We start from the raw sequence: 22331 nt of genomic DNA, 5'->3' as shown, positions 1-22331 counted from the left end.
GGTTACACAGCAAGTCAAATTTCAGTTTTTAACTATGTAGCAGTATTTGTACACATTTCATTACACTAATTTTCCTCCATTGTTGTCAGCCAGAAATCCCCCATATCACAGAAACTGATCTAGGGGCATGGGGCAATTCTAAGTAACACAGATCCACATTGGCCTTCCTGGCCCTTTCAACTCCAGATTACTGACATACTCTTTTGATATCAAAAGTCATTGCACAAGACACCAAGAAACACCACGAGCATGACAGTAACAATAATAGTGGCCGCTTTGCTTACTGGTGAAGGTTTAATTTCAAATGATCTGCAGCACACTGCTTAGTTCTCCCACAACACGACACTACTCGAAACAACCAGGATATTTACCAAGTGATGACAGGCGCTTTTGTTTCTCCATTTACACACAAGGGACACTGACAAGCACTCAGAGATAGTCAGAACACATCAGCACAAGTAACTTGCTATTAAATTTAACAACATTTAAAAGTCAAGTCCATAACCACCCAGAGATATACAATATAAACAAAAAACCTTGAAGTTCATTCTCTGCCACACACTTCCTTTCGTTCCCTCAGCCACCACACATACTTTGTTTGATCCTACCCTTCATCCATCCTACCCTGATGCTTCTTCATCCTTCTTCCAAGGCTGCTGGAAGAGACAAGTTGGCTCTGCTCCTTTGCTACTCCCCTACAAGGAGCAACTGCAGTTTCAGGTGATGTTCTAGGAGGTGGGGAGTACTCCGCACAGGTGAAACTTGTTGGCAGTTGCTGGCAAGAGGCAAGCCTGGGCCAGAGCTCATTCTACAGTGGTAAATGACCCACGGGAGTTCCTCATCTACTTCTCAGTTTATGTCATGATCCTTGGCTCCAAATCTTGGTGTGTAGAGTTTCTTCATGCTGGCCATAATCTTTGGGCCAGGATTCAGAGCTGGAGTCACTCACTACCCATATTATTTGTTCTACCTCACATGAAAATGGGAGAGTGAGGGCTGAGCAGAAAGGAATAGAATGAATGGAAGGATGTGGGCCAGTATGAAAGGGGAGTGAGTGGGAGTCTAACGGCAGCATGCATGCAATAGTTAATAGCAATGCACAAATGGTTGCTGGTTTTCTCCAGAAATACCAAGTGGGACATTGTATTACAAGTGGTGAAACTGTCATTTTAACTCAATACTTTACTACACAACAAAAAAATTAATACAAAAGTATTCAGAGCAAGGGCATAACAACACCCCTTCACACCTGATGGTATTATAATCCTGTATTTTTTTATTAAAAGGGTTAGAAGTTAAAAGTGATGCACAAAGAAGTGGGGCCATCCTGCTGGATTCATTCACACTAACCATGATTTCTCTCAGGTGACTGAGATAACAGAGCCAGACTCTTCTCAGTGGTACCCAGTGAAGAGGCAACATACACAAATTGAAAAACAAGAAAAATATTCCATTTAAACACAAGGAAAAAAACCCAACTTTTTTTACTGTCAGAGTAATCAAACCCTAAGCAGGTTGTCCAGAGAAACTGTGGAGTGTCCATACTTGGAGATACTCAAACCACGCCAGTGCTGGGCAGCCTGCTTGGTTGATGCTGCTTTGAGCAGTGGTGGTGTACTAGACGATCTCCAGAGGTCCCTTCCAACTTCTATTCTGTGATTCCATATCTACCAGACATCAGCAAAGTCAAACTTATCAAAATCTATGTAACTATTCTACTTCAGCAAAGCTGAAGGTGAACAAAGAGGGTAAAAGAAACCAGATCAGAAAGACTGAGTTTATTGACTGTGGAACTCACAAAGTAGGCATATACCAAACTGGATCTTTCCTTCTCTTCAGTCAGTGCCATATTCTACAGGTGTTGTCCTTGCTCCCTAGTAATAAACACACATTGTGAAGGAATCATTTAGCGGTATCACACAATTTATCCATTTTTGTTAACAATCTACCCAGAATGCTGAGGAGCCAGAGTAATGTTTTTCTGTCCATGACTAGCAGGAGACAGCAGGACCTACAGCAATATTTTCAGCCGAGATCATCCTGCGTCCCATGTTTTCGTAGTTCAGTCAAAAGATCAAAGCAATCATCAATACTCTGTTCATGTCTCTTCCCACTCCCACAACTTTTTGTCTGAAATGAAGGAAACCTGAACAGAGTTCAGTGCCGAATACACAAAAGGTGTGCTCCCACTTCAAAAGCTTTGCCCTTTTCTCATCCTGACCTCCCTCACTGCAATGCATTGTGAGAAAACGGCTTAGTCACCGATCTGGTGCTAGTATATGACCACAGGAGAGAAGGTAGGGTATCCCCATGCCTTTATACAAATTTGTTTGTGGCCATATTCACTTAAGCCTCAGTTCAAAAGTGTGTTTCTAGCTTTTCTTGACTATATTTTAAGTCACTGCTGGCACCTGCATTCCTGCATCCCAGAAAATTTTCAGACTCTTTTTTTTTTTTTACCATAACAAGATTTCACATGTTTCTCAAAAAAACCAAAAAAAAATTGGAAGATAGTAGTTACCTGTAATGATTATATCGCCTTTGTAATTGAAAGCACAGGAGAATATCTCATCAGTATGACCCTCTAATATCTGAAGGCAGTGTCCGGTAGCAACATCCCAGAGTCGAGCTGTTTTATCAGAGCTGGCTGTTAGTATACGATTGCCTTTAGGGTTGAAACATACCTTTTAAAAAAATACAGAAAATAGTTGTATTACTTAGCGAGTCAATATGCCTAGAAAAGGAAGCATATCTAGTGATTAAAAGACGAAAACAGAAACCAGCAACTCTTGCATTCAGCTTTTCAGCTAAAATTAAGGATAGTATTCCTCTAGAGTCACCCTGGCAAACTTCTGTGGCTGAAAACTTTGTGTATGTACAAAGGTCTGTATACAATGACCTTATTATAGGATCAAGACTTCAGAATATTATCCCCCCAAATCACAATTGTTCTACAACTTTTCAATATTAACAAAGCCAGGTATCCATCCCTGGGAGGGATGGACTTCTTAAGTATCTTGCTAACTGTCACAACTCTAAGGAATCAAATAGTAAATAACATGACAATATGGAGAGATGGCTCTTGGTGGAGCCTACAGGAACAGCACACCCAGTATTATCTTGGCTCAGAAGTGGGGAGTTGGAAACAATCATTGACTGATAACTTTTAGTCAAAAGGAATGTTCTTTTAGTAAAGATAACTTCACCAGACCTCTCACTCTTAAATATTAATAATTTTACCACCACATTCTTTAACAGTATTCCTGTGTCATGGAATACTGGTGGGTTGGAGGTCACACGTAATCAACTAAGAAAAGGTGCAAACCACAACCAACTTACTTACCTTTGAAATTTCACCTCCATGCCCCTCTAGCTTTGCAATGCACTTTTTTGTTTCTGCGTTATAGACTCTTGCTGATCCTGTTGTGGTAGATTAGGAGCCATTTGTGATTGTTATGCTTAAGCATGCATTTCAATGAGGACATTTTAATAAGGTATTAAGGGTCTCATCCTCAGGTTTGATTTCAAAAGAAATAGAAGATAATCTTAACAGAGCTTCCCCCAAGGATGAAGTATGTCAAAAAGGATCTGTAATCTGGTTGGAAAATGTTGACTTGTTAATGATTTCTGCTGGAAAATTTCTAAAATGTCCACATAGAACATAGACCAGTGAAGTCTGTTATTTCAGAATGCATGTACAATATGTTTAGAAAGCTTTCATTATATTTCAGATATTCAATCTATTTAATAAGCTATTAAATATATTTAATAAGTTATTGGTTACATTTCAGGAAACCTTTAACATCATCTTAGGTCTTAATTTAGCAACTACAGCAAATCAGGTCCAAATAGTGCCCACCGTCCAGTCTGGTATCCCGTTTCTGAAAGTGCAAATCAAAACACTTAAGCATGTAAAAATAATATGGTATTGTCATTATGTGCTATAATGTAACACCATGCAGGTAAATACAAACAACTATTTATTGCGATTCCCAAAAAAATAATAAATGTGCAAAACTGCTGCATACCAGTAACGAAACAAAATTGCGTCTTTCACTACCTCTTTATGGTGTATTCTCTTGCTGTGCATTTGGAAAACCTAGTAGCAAATCCATCATTAAAATTCCAATTTTTTGTCATTTAAGCCTAAATTTGAGCCACCCAAATCAAACTTTACTCAAAAGCTAAACATTTAGAATGCATTTCCAGCCACAAGTGAAATATTTCCCTGTAAATTTTGAAGTTAAAGGGGAAAGACATGTTGCATTGATTATAGTGTGAAAAATAAGAAAAATTTCACTGGGGAAAACATCTGAAGTTTAATGCCAAACTTTCTGTAATGCAACAAACATTGCTTGATCTGTAGTTTTGAGTCATGATACTCCTCTTTCATCAAGCTACATTCTAAGCAAAATCAAGGACAAAGGTGTTTTATGCTGCTATTGCAATCCTTATAGCAGTCCCGGTCAGTTCACTTACCGTCAGCGGAGGCAGTTGCAATACGCTGGCCAGCATAATCAAAGCAGACATCCAATATTTCATCACTGTGACCCGTTAAAGTTGCTATATGCGTCCCAGTCATAGCATTCCACAGCTGCATAGATAAATAAGGGTAATGTTTTTGATTATTTTAATAGATATCTAGTTGATCCATAAAGCAACATGTATAGGCCCTTTCTGATGTCTGATAATGTATTAACATGAAACCTGGATATAAATCAACAAAGAGCCACTGTTTAGTCAGTTTAATGAAGTTTAAATTTTATTTTTTTTTAATTTCAGTGTATTATTAAATGAGCCTTAAATATATATATTGTTATTTAACTGGACTTCACTGAAATGAATCAGCCTACAGATTTTGCATTTAGTTGTAAATTCTTTAATGAACTACATGTACTAGTTTAAAATAATGCTCTTCCATTTACTAAATATATATTTTTAATATCAAGTGGCTGTATTCAATACACACCCAACTTTCTTACCATGCATGTTTTGTCCATTGATCCAGTGACAATGAGAGAACAGTCCCAGTTGAACTGTGCACTGCTAATCTCTCCTCGATGACCTACTAAAGTATGTAACATCCTACAAAAAAGAGAATTTACATTTTTAGTGTGTATTTTGATATATGCGTATAAATTATGAATAAATTTATAAAATGGTATAGTTAAGGTGTCAAGTCTTCACCATTTTATCCATTAAAGCAATTAAATGGAGTGGTACAGCTCATTTAGCATTCTAGCACTACATCAATTCCATTTTTCTCTTCGAGACAAAGACGCATTAAGGAATAAAATGGAAAAGTCCTCCTTTCTCTTTCAAGAATATTTTAGTGAATGTATTTCCAGTGAAATGGGATGACTTTCCAGTGCCAGAGACAGATTTCTTGTATTCATCTCCATACAAAGCACATACAAGTTTATCCACATTACTCTCCCATTATCCTACTTCAACGAACTGTAAACAGTACATCTTTAAAACTCCATATAATCTAAACCTTTTATAAAATCCACTGAAGATCAAATGGAACTTAATCAGGTACTTAATGTGCGCATGTTCCCAAGTAACAGGCAAATGATGGCCAAACTGAAATATGTTTTCTAATCCTCATTAATTCGAAACTCTTTGCTGCACAAGGACTGACAATACTAGTTCCATTAAATTCTTCAGCTTTAGCTGAATAGAGAGGGTACAATTAGCAATTATTGCTTCTTATGAATTAATGGTCTATAAAGCAATGAATCCTAAAAAAGATTAATTGATATATATTAAAGGATTAGTAAATTAGGATATTATCACAATGCTAATATCACGGTATTATTAATAGAAAACTGCTTTAACTAATGGACGAACTAACGACTAGAAAAACAACTAAATGAGTTTACGTAGCTGAAGTGTTTTTATTCATCGCATAAGATATATAAGGGTAGCTAAATTAATATATATGCTAAATGAACAGCAAAGCTAATCTCCTGAGCAACTGAATTTTCTATTTGTTTATGATAACAAAAACTTGATTATACTCATGCCATTTTATGTAATTACTCCTTTTACTTTCTAACAATGTGAGGCCTCCACTTTTGTAATCATGCAGACCTTTTTACAGCAAAACCAAAAATTAACAAGCAGAAAACAACAGTCGAAAACTTCTTAATTTTGTGAACATGTTACTTGGCCATCATGACTGCTGTTATTGTAATGCCTAACATCCAAAATACCAAAGCATGAATTTAAAATTTAAACACTTAAATTTCCAAATTTTGAAAAGGCAGTCCAGGCTTCAACATAAATATCCAATCAATAATTAGAATAAATAGCAACGTATGGAACATCTCACATAAACTACAATCTATCAGGCACACAATTAGAAATAATCCAGAAAAGAGGTTTATGAAATGCCATAAAAAATTTCCATTTAAATTATTTAAAGAAAAAAAAAAATCCCCCCAAAAATCTTCAGTCATTAGAATACTTCTTTAGCTTTCAGTTTCCAGTGAAATTGAATATATGGATGCTATAATATTTGCACCATAATTGCAAATAAGAAGTTGCTGTCTCTCTCTCTCTCAGCACCCTGGTGTCCAGCACTTCTGAGCCCAGTTACAGGCTGTTGATTTGTCCAGTGAAACTCTGAAGACACTTTCAACTGAATTATAGCTGATTGTATCTGCCATTGAGAAATGATTGATGAAATACAGACCTGTATTTCCCACTATTTTTTTTTTTTTATTTTAACATTTTATGAAGAAAATCTTGAACCTTCTTGAGATTTCTTGTCCCTACATCAACTTCGCTCAGGACAATTTTGGATACCCACCCGGAATAAAACTTAGGAACACAAGCACTCAGAGTCAGCCAGCAAAATGAAAAGAAACTTCAAACTCAAATTTGGAAAGCAGTGTTTCTCATGTATTTCGTATGGTGAAAGACGGGCACACACAGCCTCACCTACAAGATATTGGCAAATCTACCTGAACCTGTATACAGAAGAGTATGATTTGCTCACAGTCTTTCTGACTGCAACTTTTCATTATTGCTGAATGTATACATGCTCAGCTGTGATCTAAAAGGCTCAGTGCTGGCCCTGGCACAATTATATTGCCCACTAGCTAATTACCAGAGCTGCCAATGTTTAAACAAGAATTTTCTCCTTCATATTCCACTTCCTGGTATTGACCCTGATGTGAAGTCCACATCCATTTCTTAGAAAAAAAAGAATGCAACATGAAAATCCCAAGACTTGAACTTCACTGCAGGTTCAGACAGGAAGCTGGAAGAAGCAGCCTTTTTCAAATAAAAATATTTGCAAGAACACCAGACTGAATGATGTTGAATCCAAAGGTCCAATTTGCTGAATTGGTGCCTCCTAAGTGTTCATGTGCCAAACACTGAACTGCTGGTGTTGAATAAGCTCAAAGCTTACAGGATCAAGTCTTAAATGATGTACCAGGTGTAAATTATTTTTTAAAATCACATGATTACTCTCATTTTGAAGCTATACATACTGTTTATTACCCCAACATACCACTATACACACACTTTCCTTTTAGATATATAAATTTCAGAGATATAGCCCTTGATCTCACAAAAAGAAAAAATATATGACCTCCGAAAACATAATAGAATCGTTATCTTCTACTTTGTCAGTGAACAGACCAATCATTTTATTATTCTACTTAGACTGAGTTTCCAGTTGAAAAACCAAGTGGATTTGTCAGAATAATACAACAACTCATATTTAGCTACCACATTATTATTTGTTGGCATAATAATCAAGACATTTTGTTCTCTGCAGAGGGGCCAAGTTTTCTCCTCTTTATAAATTTATACTGACATAATGGACTGTGAGAAGAAAAACAGACCCTCTATGGTTCATAAAGACAATGTGACTAGACTAATTTTCTATGACATAACATATACTATCTTTCTACTTAAAGAGTCTGTTCCATCTAGAAATTCTAGACACCTTCCAAACCACGAGTTTCCATGCAGATAAAATATTTTCTTGTTAGGAGAATTCATCAGCAATAAACACAGGATCTGTCTATTCTGCTTCCCTCCTCTGCTAATAAGATGGAAATTTACAACAAAAAACATATACAAAAGCATTTTGTGAGCAGCATGCCTTTTCAGAAGAACAAAGGGAACAGGAATAACAAATGATAAGATGAAGGAACGCATACTCTAAATAAAGCAAAAATACAAGGTCTGTAATTTGTAGCTCAACATTGTCTCTTTCATTTGTCACTAAAACATGCAATGTAAAATGATATTTATTAGTACCTGCCAGTGCCAACATCCCACACTGCTACGGTATGGTCAAAGGAGCCAGTGATAATCCTATCTCCAGTGGTGTTGAAAGACAACGCAATAATTTCTGCTGAGTGCCCCTGAGAGAATTTTTAAAAAGGAGTATGAGAAAGCAACTTACGACTTTTCCATTAATGTAGTTCAATACATAGCTTTTTTCCAGCAGCATAATCCTTCTATAACTCTTCAATATATCATTTACTGTTTTGTCCAGTATATCACAATTTTGACAGAAAGATCTACTTGACTGTGGAACAGTCAATACCCCAAAAACTGCAAAAAATCAGGCACATCACTTAAGCAGTGAGCAATTGTCCAGTGATGTCATCAGTGCATATTTTCCATATTTGATTTAAACAGAATCACATTTGTTCACCATTACATACTGAAATCAGAGGATTCATTTACAGTAAACTACAGTACAGCTTGTCATTGGTGTTGATGGAGAGGCTTGGAAAAATGAATGTAAGCATACTTATAAACTAAAGGTTTACACATTCCACTGCTCTTTGCTCTGCTCAGGGCTCTGAAGAAGAGAAAGTCAAGGAGGAGAAAATGCCTTCCCCACTCTATAGGCCACGTACACCAAAGGAAGCTTATGCACTACCTGTTATTTAGGAAAAATGTGAGAGAAATACATTGAAACAGCACAGGCCAATCTTAACCTGCAGGATCCCAGCAAGCCACACAGAGCAAAAAGACATCACAATCTAGAGGTAATTGGATGGCTTTCCTCTGGTGATGTTTACAGGAGGAAGATCGATACAGATGTAGTGTCTGACATTAATGTTCTCTGAGTTACTTTATGTTAATGAAAGAGGAGACCGTAATTTACAGTATAATGACATGTTTTAATGAGCGATGGAAGGCATTCTGATCTATAGCAGTAATGTTACTGGAATGAGAAAACTTGTCTTTTGATAAATAGAACTTCTTATAAAACACTATAGCTTTATCATTCCCTTCAAGTTTTCTTAATCTGTTTTGTAACCACAGTCACTATGGGACCACCTGGTAACAGAAACTCCACAAGTTTTGAAACTATTGTAATGGTTATACTGTTATATATATCTTAGTTACAAAACTGAGAAAGCAAGGAACATCTTTAAAAACATAAGGAAGGCAAACATACACTTAAAGTGACTATTTCTTCTCCTTTCTCTATATCCCATAATTTGGCAGTGGTATCCATGCTTCCAGTTGCCACCAATGTGCTCTGAAGATTAAATGATAAACATACCTGTAGCAAGAAACATTGGATGGAAAAAGTGGGAAAGGAGAATATTTATATGCATCTTCTCAAATGTATATAAATACAGGATTATTTATATACAGGATTAATATTTTTAAACAAGACAAAAGTCTGACTTAGTATTTTATGGCACACAGAAAAATTGCAGTTCTTCCAATAGTTCACTAGAAGAGCAACAAATCCTTATCACATAGCTCTGGATGACTACTCAAATCAAATGGACTAATTGGCTGCTTTGCAATGGCAATGCATTAAAAAGTCTTACTGGAAGATTTCCTGTATTGTTTGCTGAGCCTGGATTAAAATTCACTATTTAGGTGCTTCATTTTGTGTCTCAGGGAGAAATGATTTAGTCCACAAAGTTTTAATCAAAATCAAGACTGAAGCAGTTTGTTAATTTATTAACAGCACATAACTGGCAGAGAACTATATGTTCAGTATCTGTAATGCAATAGGTAAATTTATAAATTCTTAATAAACAGCTACAAATTTCTAAACCTCCTCCTAGAACTCCAAGACATTTTAATCACACACACACACTTTGACACTCTTGCATGCACACTCATCCCCTCCCACAGGATGAGGGGGCTACAAGTGCACCCCCCTTTCCTAGGAGTCTGTGTTCCCCTACTTGCGTGCACCTCCCCTAGGAGACACGAGTGCTCTAGCTATAGGTGAACCCATGCCACTTCCTACAGTCCGCTGATCCACACACCAGAGAGAAGACATCCAAATTCACATACGCACATCTTACTGGGGACACAAGGGGGCCTTTTCTTGAGCCCCGTACTGACAATCCACTAGCCAGATGCAGTGGATTCATGGCATCTCCAAAAGGAAGGATACGCTGTCCAGTCTAGGCACCTGTGATGCCCGGGGTGACTTCTGGAAGCACCAGAGCAGGTTTTGACAACTGCTGCTCCCAGATTAATGTCTCCCCCACCCTGTTATAAATTGCCTTGATTCTTTTACACTTCTTTCTGGGCTTTTTCTACTTCTTTATTTCAAAATTCTCTTTGAGATTCTCCAGTCACTGTTCAATCCAACTGACAGTCCTCCTTAACACTATCATTTGGTAGGCTCCCTCTTTAACTTGATCAGTTTGGGGCAAAGACCCTCCAGAAAGTCTTGTGTACCCACACGCATACTCTGTACACTCACACTATTATCTTAACAGGTGTATTATCTAGGCCATTTGCCAAGGGCGTCCCCACAACATCATATTTATTTATGAAAAAGCAAGAACAAAAGCTCAACAACTTCCTTAATTCATTTTTCACATTAAAAAAATCATGTAGTCATCTTCCCATTCTCTGTAATTATTCAATATGATTGTTCTGCTAATAAAGAATAGGAGGTGCCATGTAAAAAGGAAAACAGTAGCTGAGGTCACAAGTGCATTTTCACTGTGTCCATTTCTTTTTTTTTTATACTGAATAACTATGGACACGCCCTTGCCAGCAATGTATCATATGCAACAACGGCCTTTCAGAAACAGGTCTCCTCCAGAGCTGGCTATTATCTTCTACTAATTACTTGCTAGCACAGCTCATAACACTTTGGGTCTAATCTAACCCCTACGGAAGTCAGAAGAAATTAAGAGGCCTTTAAATATTTAGCTAACTGATTTGTGGAAGCAAAATCACTGCAGCCTGTCTCAACAAGCAAACATGTTCTCCATTGTAAGGGGTAACTGTTTCAAAGCATCCAGAGAATCAAAAACCCACTGAAATCAACCTCACCTTCCTCCAAGGTAAACCACCATTTTCTCACACTAGTTATAGACCTCACAATTTACAAATTAAATTCCAATTGTTTCCAGAAAAAAAATCTAGAAATGCTTTATTGAATAATGATTGTATAGCTATTTTTGTTAAAAAATATATCCTGCATTGAAAAAAACATTTTCGGTGGATTTGCCCTTATCTTTTAAATCAGAATGCTGTGCATCAAGATATTTGGTACTGACAATAGGGCTCCCAGTGCACTGGAAAGGAAACCAAGCGGTTTTTATTTTCCTATCTCTCTGACATTTCAGCATCCCACATATTCTCAGTTAAGATTTCAGAAATTTATTCTTCTATGGCTCCAATGGGTCCTGTACATGAAGTACAGATGTCAGCATGAAAGACAGCAATACAAGCAATAATGTTCTTGTGTATTTAGTTCTGCACATGTGAGGCAGTGCAAAATATCTAGGGGAAAAAAAAGGGATATATAAACAAATCAAGGAATAAATATGTGCAATAAATTGAAAATTCCAATTGTTATGGTATTTTTCAAAAATGTTTTAACATTTAGCAAACAAGGGAAATTGGAACAAACTAAAAAATATCTTTTCAAACTGTATACAATGTTTTATGCTGTTTCTTAAGAACTGTCAGACTGTCTTTTCTTGCAGTGCAGAAATGTTCACAATGGCTGAAAGTGTGAATAGATGCAGCAGACTAGCTACCCCTTCAATGTCAGCTCACAGGGACTTGGAACCCACAGGCATCAGTGATGGTGTGAGGAAACAAAGGAATAAGAAACGTCCATTAGTACTCACTATTTCTGCACTATGTCCTCTGAAAGTATGATAACATTTTCCTGTTTCTGTACTCCACAGTTTGCAGGTTTTATCAAAAGATCCAGTGGCAATCTTGTCACTAAATGGAAAAAATCCTGTCATTTTACTTAGAAAAAACCCTCTGACTTCAAAGACAGTAGAACTCACAGAAACAATACCCAGTCATTGAAGCTTGCATGCATTTTGGTGGATTCTGCCACACTGTAAGATCCTGGAGCAGGATTTCACAAACAGAAGTTACGTTAAGGGAAAAAATTAGCAGACATAATTAGGTTCTAAAACAGCCACTGTGCCTGTTAGCACAGAAGTGTTCGTAACTGATGACTAACCAACATTAGGGATGAGGTTATCTGCTAGACTTTCAGTTATGTCATTTCATCAGATAGCATCTTTTTATCAACAGTGATAAACTCTTTTTATAATCAGTTTACCCAAATTTCAGAGGTCAAACTCCACTCCCACTGAAGTCAGTGGAAGCATTGTGACCACTGCAGTTAGAGCAAGAGTGAAGTGAGGTACTCAGAAAATGTAGCAAGGGACACTGTACCAAAACCTAAAGATTATCAGGGAAAAAAAGTTCTTTTTTTACTGAATTTTTAATTTAAAAGTAGCTCAAGGTTCTCATTAAGTTTTCTCTTGCTATACATTGCTTCTCCACTTCTATATTACAGTCTAGTTATTGATCTTTGCACAGATTTTTGTCATACATTATTTTCTTCAAAGTATATAAAAGAATTTCTTTTTTTTTTTTTTTTTAAGGAAAATATCAGAATATAAGAAATTAACATAGCAGGTTCTAGGCTGAATAAAGTCTTTTCATTTAGAAGGAAATGATCATGCTCCAAACAGTGTAAGAACAAATCTTTAACAGTTATTTCGTGATGTTAACTGTGTATTGCTTAACTGATAAATAGGACATCTGACAGTGAAAGATGTGATTCAATATGAAAATAAGAATTAATTTATCTTGTTTTGCAGAGAAGCAAAATGGCTTACTGACACAAGACAGCTTTTTCAGGAAGCAAATGACAATGTAACTTCAGTAGCTAACATGTAATTCCTTAACAGGTGGCAATTCTAGCCTAGGACAGTTATTGCAGAAAACAAAGGATGCACAGATTCGTATTTGACATTCATACAGCGGCACCCTGTGGACTTTATAAAAATTACTCAACAGCTTCTAAATCACGTCCTAAATAATAATTAATGTGTAATACCAAATGGAGAAATCCACTTTCATTATGACAGAAATATTCCTTCTCCTTAACTGAAGCAACACAAGCTTTTATCTCACATCATATACAATTACATGGAGGCAGTAAAAATTTATTAACATTCAGAACACAATCTGATATTATTGAAATAAATTTGTGTTCAATATATTAAAAACTGACTCATATATGTATTTTTCAAGACACTGAATACCTAATGAAATTTATGCTTTGAATTTCTAAATTTCATTTTTAACATTATAGCAGAAAACATGCTTGAATGTACCTCTTATGCGAACAATATAAAGTGTCATCCCATGGTGATTAGTTGAATTTTACAAATTCAGAATTTGAACTCTTTCAATTTTAGTCTATTTTATGTTAAAGTTTGAGTAACAGTTCTGTATTTGCAAAATAACATGATTAGCAATTATGATGGGTCTCAGAGAAGATGTATTTACCCATAGGGATTATTGAAAGCTATTGCATAGACAACGTTTCCATGTCCCTCCAGCGTACGTAGCTCTTCTCCTGATGCAGTATCCCATACTTTGCAGGTTCTGTCATAGCTTCCAGTGATAAAGCTAAAGCAAAGAGAAATTAATTTCTGAATATGGTAAATATTTTACTAGTCCTGATGCATTCAAATGAGTTATTTCCACAGATTTCAGTTAGCACTGTCTCAGACCCTAAATCTCATCTTTCTTTCAAAAGTATAGATTAATGACCATAGAGATTCCTTCTCTATTTTTTTTAATATAACTAATTAAAAAGCCTTGTTTCTAATCTTTAGTGTATTTCAACTAAAAAGCAAGGTGCTGCTTTCAAGACACAAAGGAAAAAACAATTGCCCACATTGATATGCCCACAGTGAAATCAATTAACATGAAATTCCACTCCAGTGAAAGTCCCAAATGAATTTGTGTCAAAGACTCACTTAGCTTTTAGTAATATTCACTTTATTGCCATAAAGGTGCTTCTTTCTGAAATACAGTAACTGTTAACAAACTATCACCTTGAAAGAAAAAGATTACATAAATTGAATCTCATCCGCTACTTTTTGGCATCTCCCGTTGGTTCTCCCACTGAGGTCTGAAATCCAATCCCCAATCATGGTTGATGCTGCTTATAAGCAGCACAGATGAATTCTTTTTGCAGCAAGATAAGAACACTGAAATTCCCTTACAATTTAATTTACAAACACCAAACTTCAATTAGTGATTATGTATTTTGACTTTGAAAACAACTTACCGGGAACCAGATTTGTTAAATGCTACATTGGTCAGCGGCAATATATGTGCTCTAAGTACCTGAAATAGAACCGTGGAGAGGGAAAAGAAAATGACATTTGAAGCACATAAAAATAAAAAAAAACAACAAAAAACAATTGTTCAAAATATTCAATAGGTTAGTATTTTGTCTTCCTGTCAGATTAGCAGTTACAGCTGTAATACATTAATCCTTAACTAAAAAATCCCCTGTCTCAGCAGGTTATCACTGTGGATATTATACAGTATTGATTTCAAATTTATATTTTACTTGAATGAACTGTCTTTTCCCCCATGTTTGCTTTTTCTCCACCTTCTCTGAGACCAGCGCTGAACGGGCAAAACCAAATGAGTGAGGAGACCATGCCTATTGAGATCACTGATGAAAGAAATCCCAACTAATATTAAGCCTTATGTAGTGAATCAAGAGATCCGGCTGAATTGAGTATTTTGAGTCTTTTAGGTTATGGGACGCTTTCAGCTAGTATATGATTTTGTTTTAAAAAACAGTAAGAACACAAAATAAGTTACATCTATGATGTCCTATGAGGTCACGACAAAAAAGGCATGCAGAAGCATAAGATACTTATCAAGAGAAAATTCAAAGAGGGTATTTCAAATTTTATGTCTGCCTGTATTGTTTAGGTTATGGAGGTCACTGTTTTTCTAACATTGCTTCTAAGGTCCTTTAATCAGACAGTATATATGTTTCATGTAAATTATCTCATACTCATACATATTAAGGTTTATTAAACATAGGTGCAAATGGTTTCAGATACTGCCAATGAAACCCAGCGCACCATGGTACTCTGAAAATGACCAAACAAAATATCATCTAGTTTGAATAAGCCAGCTACTGTCTACCAGGGTTTGCATTTGAACAACTTTCACCTATTACAAACTGGATTCTGCTAGAGTCTAAAGCATAATAAAATCATAAGCTGGGAAATCACAGCAATTGCTGACAGTGAAGTAAAGGGATGTTAAAAATACAGCAGTGGTCCACTAGGTCTTTTCTGTAGCATAAGAACGAAGAAGAAATTATTTACACAGAATGCCATTTAATCACTGACATATTACCAGAGGTTCAAATTTTTATTTTTATCTTTAGCTTTCTCAGCTGCTTGTCTCCAAAAGGAAAACAAAAGGAGCTCAGAGATCTTTTACTCAAAAGAGTAAGGAGTGATCAAAATGGAAGAGAAATAACAATGATCAAGTGAAGGACTGGGAGAGAAACAGAACAGGTATTTTATGTTAGAGAAACAGCAATTTCTGTTCTCTAGAGAAAGTAAGACAAGTTGTACTTTCAGCTTCAGCAGGGGGAATGGGCAATGAAGATGTGGAAATGACAAAAATATTTTGCCTTTTTAAAACAGCCATGGTATATGAATATCTGCATATGAGAATGGATAATTATGGAAATTTATGGAAATTTGATCCATGACATTTTTAGGACTCCATGCAGGCAACTCTGAACAACAAACATATTTAACAATTGTGAAAAAAAGGGAGGAAAATGAGATAGGTTTATGCTCAATTTCAGATCACGGGACTAATTCCGTTCTTCCAATGCCCAGTGCTGCAGTTGCTTTATCCACAGACCTCTAACCCAGCAAGAATTGCTTGTGCAAATGATACAATAATCAAACGCTAAGGCAATATTAAAAAAAAAATGTACCTCAGTTCTGCAAAATCTGCTACAGCAGTCCCTAAGATAAAAATCTCCAAATCACTACAGCATACCATTGCTATGTAATAGTTTAACACCTGAGAAATTGTTACAAAAGCTTGTTTCTCTGCAGGGTGCCTAACACAACACCGTCACCACAATTACTGGAAATAACAAAAAAGATGGGTTTGTACACTCATTTAAGATTATGCTCCAGTGCAGCAGGAAAAAAATATTCATTTCCAAACAATGCAAATAGATGGAATATTGTTTGGGTGGGGGGGATTCTCACTCCCACCTACCTATTGTATTTTATTATCTTAGAAGCACCTGATACTCGTATTTCATTTACAAGCCTTAAATGGAACTGAAACATAAAACAAGTTCCTCTCACACACTTCTAACTACTCTTGAGTGAAGGAAATAAGATAGCATTGATTGTATTTGCCTGCCTCTAGTATTTCCAAATACAGAAGCTCAAATGTGGTACTGTACCCAACAAAGAACAAATATGTTATTTACACTGACATTTGGACAAACATTTGATGATTTGTCAGTCTCTGTGGTGAACAAACAATTTTAAAAGCTTATGAAAAGCAAGGCATTATCTCAGTTGAGAATATACCTTAAAAAAGAACAGAAACTTTTTAAATTTAAGATGCTTTATTACATAGCTCTGTTTTCAAGGTTAAATACACAGATCTTGCAAAATTCACCCAGATGTATGCTGTTGGTCAAAAGAACCCAAGTTATATCTAGTGAGAAGTACAGGGGGTTTTTAGCCAAACAAACCAACACAAAACTGCTCCCTTTTCTCTCTAAATTTAAGGTAACAATCAATAAAATAGCACTGACCAGCAATTTTTAACAGCTACACGTTGCCATCTGCTGACACAATAAATATACAACATGTCACTATTTCAGATTGCAACATGCAATTTCTGGAAGCAATTTTATTTTTATTTCCACAATTAAATACAATTAAACCTAATCTCTTCTGATAGACCGAATCCTGGATTTGAAGTCCTGAGAGGTCTCTCTAATAATTGTTCTTTAAAATCTTACTGATTTAAAATAAATTTACAAAGTGCAGTCTGTAAACTGAAGATCAAACTATCAATTTTTCAAACATAATAGTAATGGCAGAAAGTAATTACGACCAGTATTACTTTATGTAGCAGAATACCTAAAATAAACACACATTTTCACAAAATGAAGAACAAGTAGAGAAGAGTATAAAAATATTTGGGGCCTTTCCCAGCAGCTACTTTATGTGGGATCTGTTTGCAGGTTTTGTTGAAACATAACTACGGATGTTGCTGTTCCACAGACTCTTATTTGACAAATAAGAGAATTACTTCTCTCCATTGAAAACACACCCTTGTACATAAGCCTGTGTAAACAGTGTCCTTTTGGGGGAATTCCTGGCAGACATAACCAGGCCAGACTCAGTTGCTCTAAACCGTTCAGAGGGCATTGAAAAGAGCCAAGAAATTGGTCATAAAGTCCAAATTTTGCTCTCAGGCACAATACGCAGCAGTAGAAACATACTTGCAACATCACAACTGAAACCCCCCAAAAGCTCCCAAATTATTTTAAAGATGCCTCTGACCTTAAAAAGGTAGAACTTGCGATCCTCTTTTTCTCCTAGCTTCTCTTGCAATCTTTGTACTAAATGTATGACGTATTCCTTGCACGAAGCTGTGATGAGAGGTTCTCCTTTTTGAATTTCTTCTACTAAGGCTATGGCATCTGTGCTAATTATGAGGAAAACAAACAAACAAAAATCTAAACCCACCAGATTTCATCCTCTGGCAATAATTATGATTATAAAAGCAATAATATTATTTACTTGCAGAGAAAATTAAGTAAGCAATTGAATGATATGCACTTATTCTGTAACAGCTTAAAGAAATATGGATAAATCTTCCTTGGTTTCTATAGTTCCTTCCCTATCTTACTAAAGTCGATCAGTAAGATTTAACTTTTAAAAATTTTAGCTTGGCAAGAACTTTACTTTTTCAAAGAGTTTCCACAGAGGTTCAGACATGGAAGATGTGTATCTAAAATTGATAGTTTTGTAATAAATATCTAAATTAAAGTGGAATTTCATAAATTCCCAATGAATTGCCCATAAAGTAGGAACAAGATAAATTATATATGGTGTTAAAATTATCTCTGTCTGTGGCTTCACAAATCTATGCCTTTCCTATAACTCTTAGTGATGATAACAACTTCCAAAACATGGTCCACAGTCTAATTCCTGGCCAGCCATGAGAAACCGAGGGTTGACAATACCCGGTAAGCTGAGTTAGATCCACTTTTTAGAACATTCTGAAGACCAGAAATACTACTACAGGGCCTAAGAACTAACTGTCATTCATCACACCATTAGAACGTTAAGCGCTGTATATTTCTGCTGGCTTTGTACAGGCATCTTGATAATCATAACTCTGTAAGCAAAAAGAGGCTTCACCTCTGAACAGAAAAGCAGGATGGTAATAATCAGCTGGAATGTAAGATTCTGTATTTAAAATAGTAGGAGAATGATTTGACTACATTATTTTCTTTTCTCTGTGTGCATTTTAGTGAACAAAGACATAGCTGACCTCTACTATGTTTAAAACAAAGAGTTGTATCTGAGCATGCTATAAAACAGCAGAGAATGCTGTTATCTGAAATAATATCATACTTACTCAGGTCTAAGATTAAGTAGATCTATAGATCTGGTCTTTGCCTCACCATCTTGTACATATTCCAGAATAATTCCTTTTAAAAAAAAAAAAAATGTGACAAAAAGGTCTTAATCAGATGTCAGGGATTTTATAACATGCACTGTAAACTGCAATGCTTCCACTTTTATTGTTCCACTACTTCAGCAGACCTACTTCCAGTTCTTGAAACTAGAAGGAGGTTGGCTGTTCTTGCTGAGAGTTAGCAGGGTGACGAACAACTCTGATGTGCTTATATGATAAAAGATATTAAACATTATTATTTATGAGCCATTTTCTATTCTGGAAATAAACAAGCTCTTTTTTTCCCCAACAACTTTTTGCATGATTTCATCAGCTCTGTTTTCAAAGAAGCTGTCCTGAAGATACTTGCTGTAGTTTGATGTTCCAAGAAGCCTGGAAAACATGTTTTACAAAACCTGTTATTTTTATTTCAGTGTTTGCAAAGGCCCGTGTGCAGTAATGTATAGAAAATCATAACACACTTTCCATTTCTAGGTATGCTTTGGCATCTCTGCACCTTCTACTGAGCTGAAGTATTAAAATGTTTAACCACATTGCTTCCTGTTTTGAAACAGTTGTTAAAGAGTTCTGCTGCTCCTTGGTTTTCTATGGGAATGGATAATTTAGATGATTTTTTTCTGTCATTTTGCATTTTACCAGGTCTGTAAGAAAAATATTTAACTTGAAAGAAAGATCTGTTATTAGAATACACTTCCTGAGCTGGCCATCTCCACCTTGTTTCACCTGTGAAAATTCATTAAGCCTCCTGACCGAGTTCATAATAAATGATGAAGACCACTTAGCAGAATAGCTTTTCAAAGCACGGTTCTGCTCAGAAAAGTCATAAAACAAAGAAAGGAAAAATATGAGATGGTGCAGCTTTTTGCTAAACAGGCCTTTTGATAACACACATACATTTTTTGGTGCCAACTACTTCCACTTTGACTTTTTAAACTCCTTACTGCGATGCAAATAAGACCGCCTTGATTTCGCAATGAGAAGTCATTAATTACAGCCCCGACCGGCGACGAGCCGCTTCCAGCTGGAAGCCTCTCCACCAGCCGCAGTGCCAAAGTACCCGCACCTCAGGGCGATCCAGCTGCAGGTGCGCGATCCGCCCGCTTTCTCCTGCCCGGCCCGCGGCAGAGCTGAGGGAAACCTCCATCATAGGGGGACCCCCGCATCCCGCGCCTCCCTGCCACCCGCCCAGCGGCAATCCCCACGCGTGGCCCCAGCCCCGCCAAGCCGGCACAGCCCCTGACAGGGCAGAGAACCGGCCCGGCCTCCCGCGCCCCGCTCCGCACCCGGCGGGTAGTAGCGCAGCAGCAGCCGCCTCAGCCTCATCCTCCGCCGCCGGCCCCGGGCCTCGGCCCGTTCCCATAGCGACGCCCAAACAGCGCCTGCGCGCATGCGCAGCCCCCAGGCGGGAAGGGCCGCTGCGGTGGGCGGTGGAGCAGCCTCCCCTCAGGGCTGAGCGGCTGGCGTGCCCCGCCGGCCGCCTCAGCTGTGGCGGTGCCTCCTCGAGCCCCTCGGCCCGGCTTTTGGCATCCAGGCGGCTGGAGCGGCAGGGAGGGCCGCTGTGGAGAGCTGACCAGCGGCCCTGGTGGCTGCGCAGCCGAGGCCTCCCGGGAGGGAGCAGGTGCCCGCGGGCTTGTGTGGCAGCATGGCGCTATTTTAATTCCTACTCTCAATTCTTTTCTATGCATTCATGCTGTTCAGGGCTTTTTATTGGTGTTTTATTTCAGCAGAACTATCCATTATAACTGCAAGATGTTAGCAGAGTAGCAATAGCCGGGTGGAAGCCCAGCACTATTTATACAAACTTAGGTTTGCTTTCTCCCAGGTGCACAGACTTTTAATTATCCGCACTGCATTTTATCTACCTCTTACTGTCCTTTCACTTAGCATTGCAAGGCTTTTCTGCAGTTTTCCCAGGCAGCTCATCCTGACTGCCCTGAAAGCCATCGGCTAGAACTGCTCACGCTGTATAATTCGTACAGAGCTGCCAGGGCGTCTAATTTATGCCATAGAAAGGGAAGTACCAGATCTTCAAAGGCGAGAGTGCACTAAAAAAATGATAGAATTCGAGTGCTAAAGAGCCCCAAGTAATGGCATAACAAATACACGAAATCTATTTGAAAAGCAAATAGTCACTTTATGACTAAGGAAAACAGTCAAAGGAAAAAGCACAAGAAAAAACTAATTAGATTAATTTTTTTAAAGAGAAACTCAGGACAGATACATGAGTATGAAAATACGGTTTCATCAAAGACAGAAGAAAAAATATATTTGAAAAGAGATAACCAACATGGAATCATTAAAATACAATGTAGTAATATAACTAAAAAATTTGAGTGAAGCTTTATGCAGAAATGACTGTAGAGCATCAATAGGGGGAAGCAGTGAACACATTTTCACGTAGTAAATCTCCTCTTAGCCCACATAGTTGACAATAGGTCAACAGAAGACAGTCCTGGTCCATGTTAAACAATACGTGACTTTTCCGAAAACACCCATATGGCTCCCTACAGCTTCGCTTTGAAGAGAGTCCTTTGGTTTTTGAAAGCCAGGAAGTAAAATACAATGGCCAATTCCGGATTTACTGGGGGACACGACTGGGGGACAAAGTGATCTCCGGGTTTTTCATTCCTATTTGTTTGTTTTGATCTTTTGTCTTATTTGTATATGGAAAGGCTTGAAGCAGATAAGAAATATTTTTATTGAAAACAAATAATCCAAACAGCTTTCCAACTGAATTGACTTACTTGGAACAGCCCTATTCAAAAATAACTTTTTGAACAACCTCTAGTCTTGGAGGACTCCAGTTTCTTAACAGCTTTTTGTATTTGTTTAGCATAATACGTATCCACCCAGATTATATTTTCTGAATATAAATATTTTTCTGTTCCTTTAACTTCAGTGATGTTACCAATGAACATGGCACGGTCACTGCTTCCTATAGTAACACCTTCTTTGTTCTTCATAAACACACATTCACGTAGCCTTCTTTCTGGTGCCTTCAGTATTACTTAACACCAACTAGAAGTGTTACATTTAAATTTTTTAGTCAAATTTAAAGGCTTTTTACTTCTCTACAGCATAAATAAGTATCTGCAGTTCCACTATAACTTATATAGTAAACATCTCTTCAATTCTGTAGTTCAGGGTTGTATTTGCATCATTGAATCAATTATTGCAATATGCTTGAGCAATCATTTTTTCAAGGTTTTGCATATCATATGCCAACAACCTTTTTTTGTGTGTTTTGCTTTTCATGAGACACAGAAAGGGCAAATGCAGCCCAGTCCAGAGGAGAG

General features: G+C 37.1%; 1 protein-coding gene across 3 annotated transcripts; it reads right to left on the bottom strand.

The window, feature by feature from the left end:
* Positions 1 to 275: 275 nt before the first annotated feature.
* Positions 276 to 20393, bottom strand: DAW1 (dynein assembly factor with WD repeats 1). 3 transcript variants are annotated; one of them, XM_075761846.1, is made up of 14 exons: positions 20319 to 20393; positions 18976 to 19048; positions 17892 to 18036; positions 14594 to 14652; positions 13804 to 13926; positions 12111 to 12210; positions 9443 to 9550; positions 8284 to 8390; positions 4983 to 5085; positions 4480 to 4594; positions 3344 to 3420; positions 2522 to 2684; positions 1799 to 1874; positions 1532 to 1667 (listed from the first exon to the last, which is right to left on the bottom strand). In XM_075761846.1, the coding sequence occupies exons 1-13, from the start codon at positions 20356 to 20358 to the stop codon at positions 1840 to 1842; spliced, it is 1248 nt and encodes a 415-aa protein (XP_075617961.1). In that variant the 5' UTR covers positions 20359 to 20393; the 3' UTR covers positions 1532 to 1667; positions 1799 to 1839. The 3 variants fall into 3 exon arrangements, with proteins under 3 accessions (XP_075617959.1, XP_075617961.1, XP_075617962.1); XM_075761844.1 differs by having other exon boundaries at positions 276 to 1874; XM_075761847.1 differs by lacking the exon at positions 1532 to 1667 and having other exon boundaries at positions 1702 to 1874; positions 9443 to 9526.
* Positions 20394 to 22331: the final 1938 nt, after the last annotated feature.

This window comes from Balearica regulorum, chromosome 9 (genome assembly GCF_011004875.1).
Source record: "Balearica regulorum gibbericeps isolate bBalReg1 chromosome 9, bBalReg1.pri, whole genome shotgun sequence".
Lineage (NCBI taxonomy): Eukaryota > Metazoa > Chordata > Aves > Gruiformes > Gruidae > Balearica > Balearica regulorum.
The sequence above is the reverse complement of the archived record's forward strand: the minus strand, read 5'-3'. Positions and strand labels throughout refer to the sequence as shown.

What these genes read in the sequence shown, in the direction of transcription:
- DAW1 (XM_075761844.1), bottom strand. Translation starts at nt 20,358, where the DNA reads ATGAGGCTGAGGCGGCTGCTGCTGCGCTACTACCCGCCGG. An exon ending in TGCAACTGCCTCCGCTGACG is followed by an intron (nt 3,421 to 4,479) that starts GTAAGTGAACTG and finishes CTACCACAACAG; the next exon opens with GATCAGCAAGAGTCTATAAC. An exon ending in ATGGAGGTGAAATTTCAAAG is followed by an intron (nt 2,685 to 3,343) that starts GTAAGTAAGTTG and finishes TTTTTTTAAAAG; the next exon opens with GTATGTTTCAACCCTAAAGG.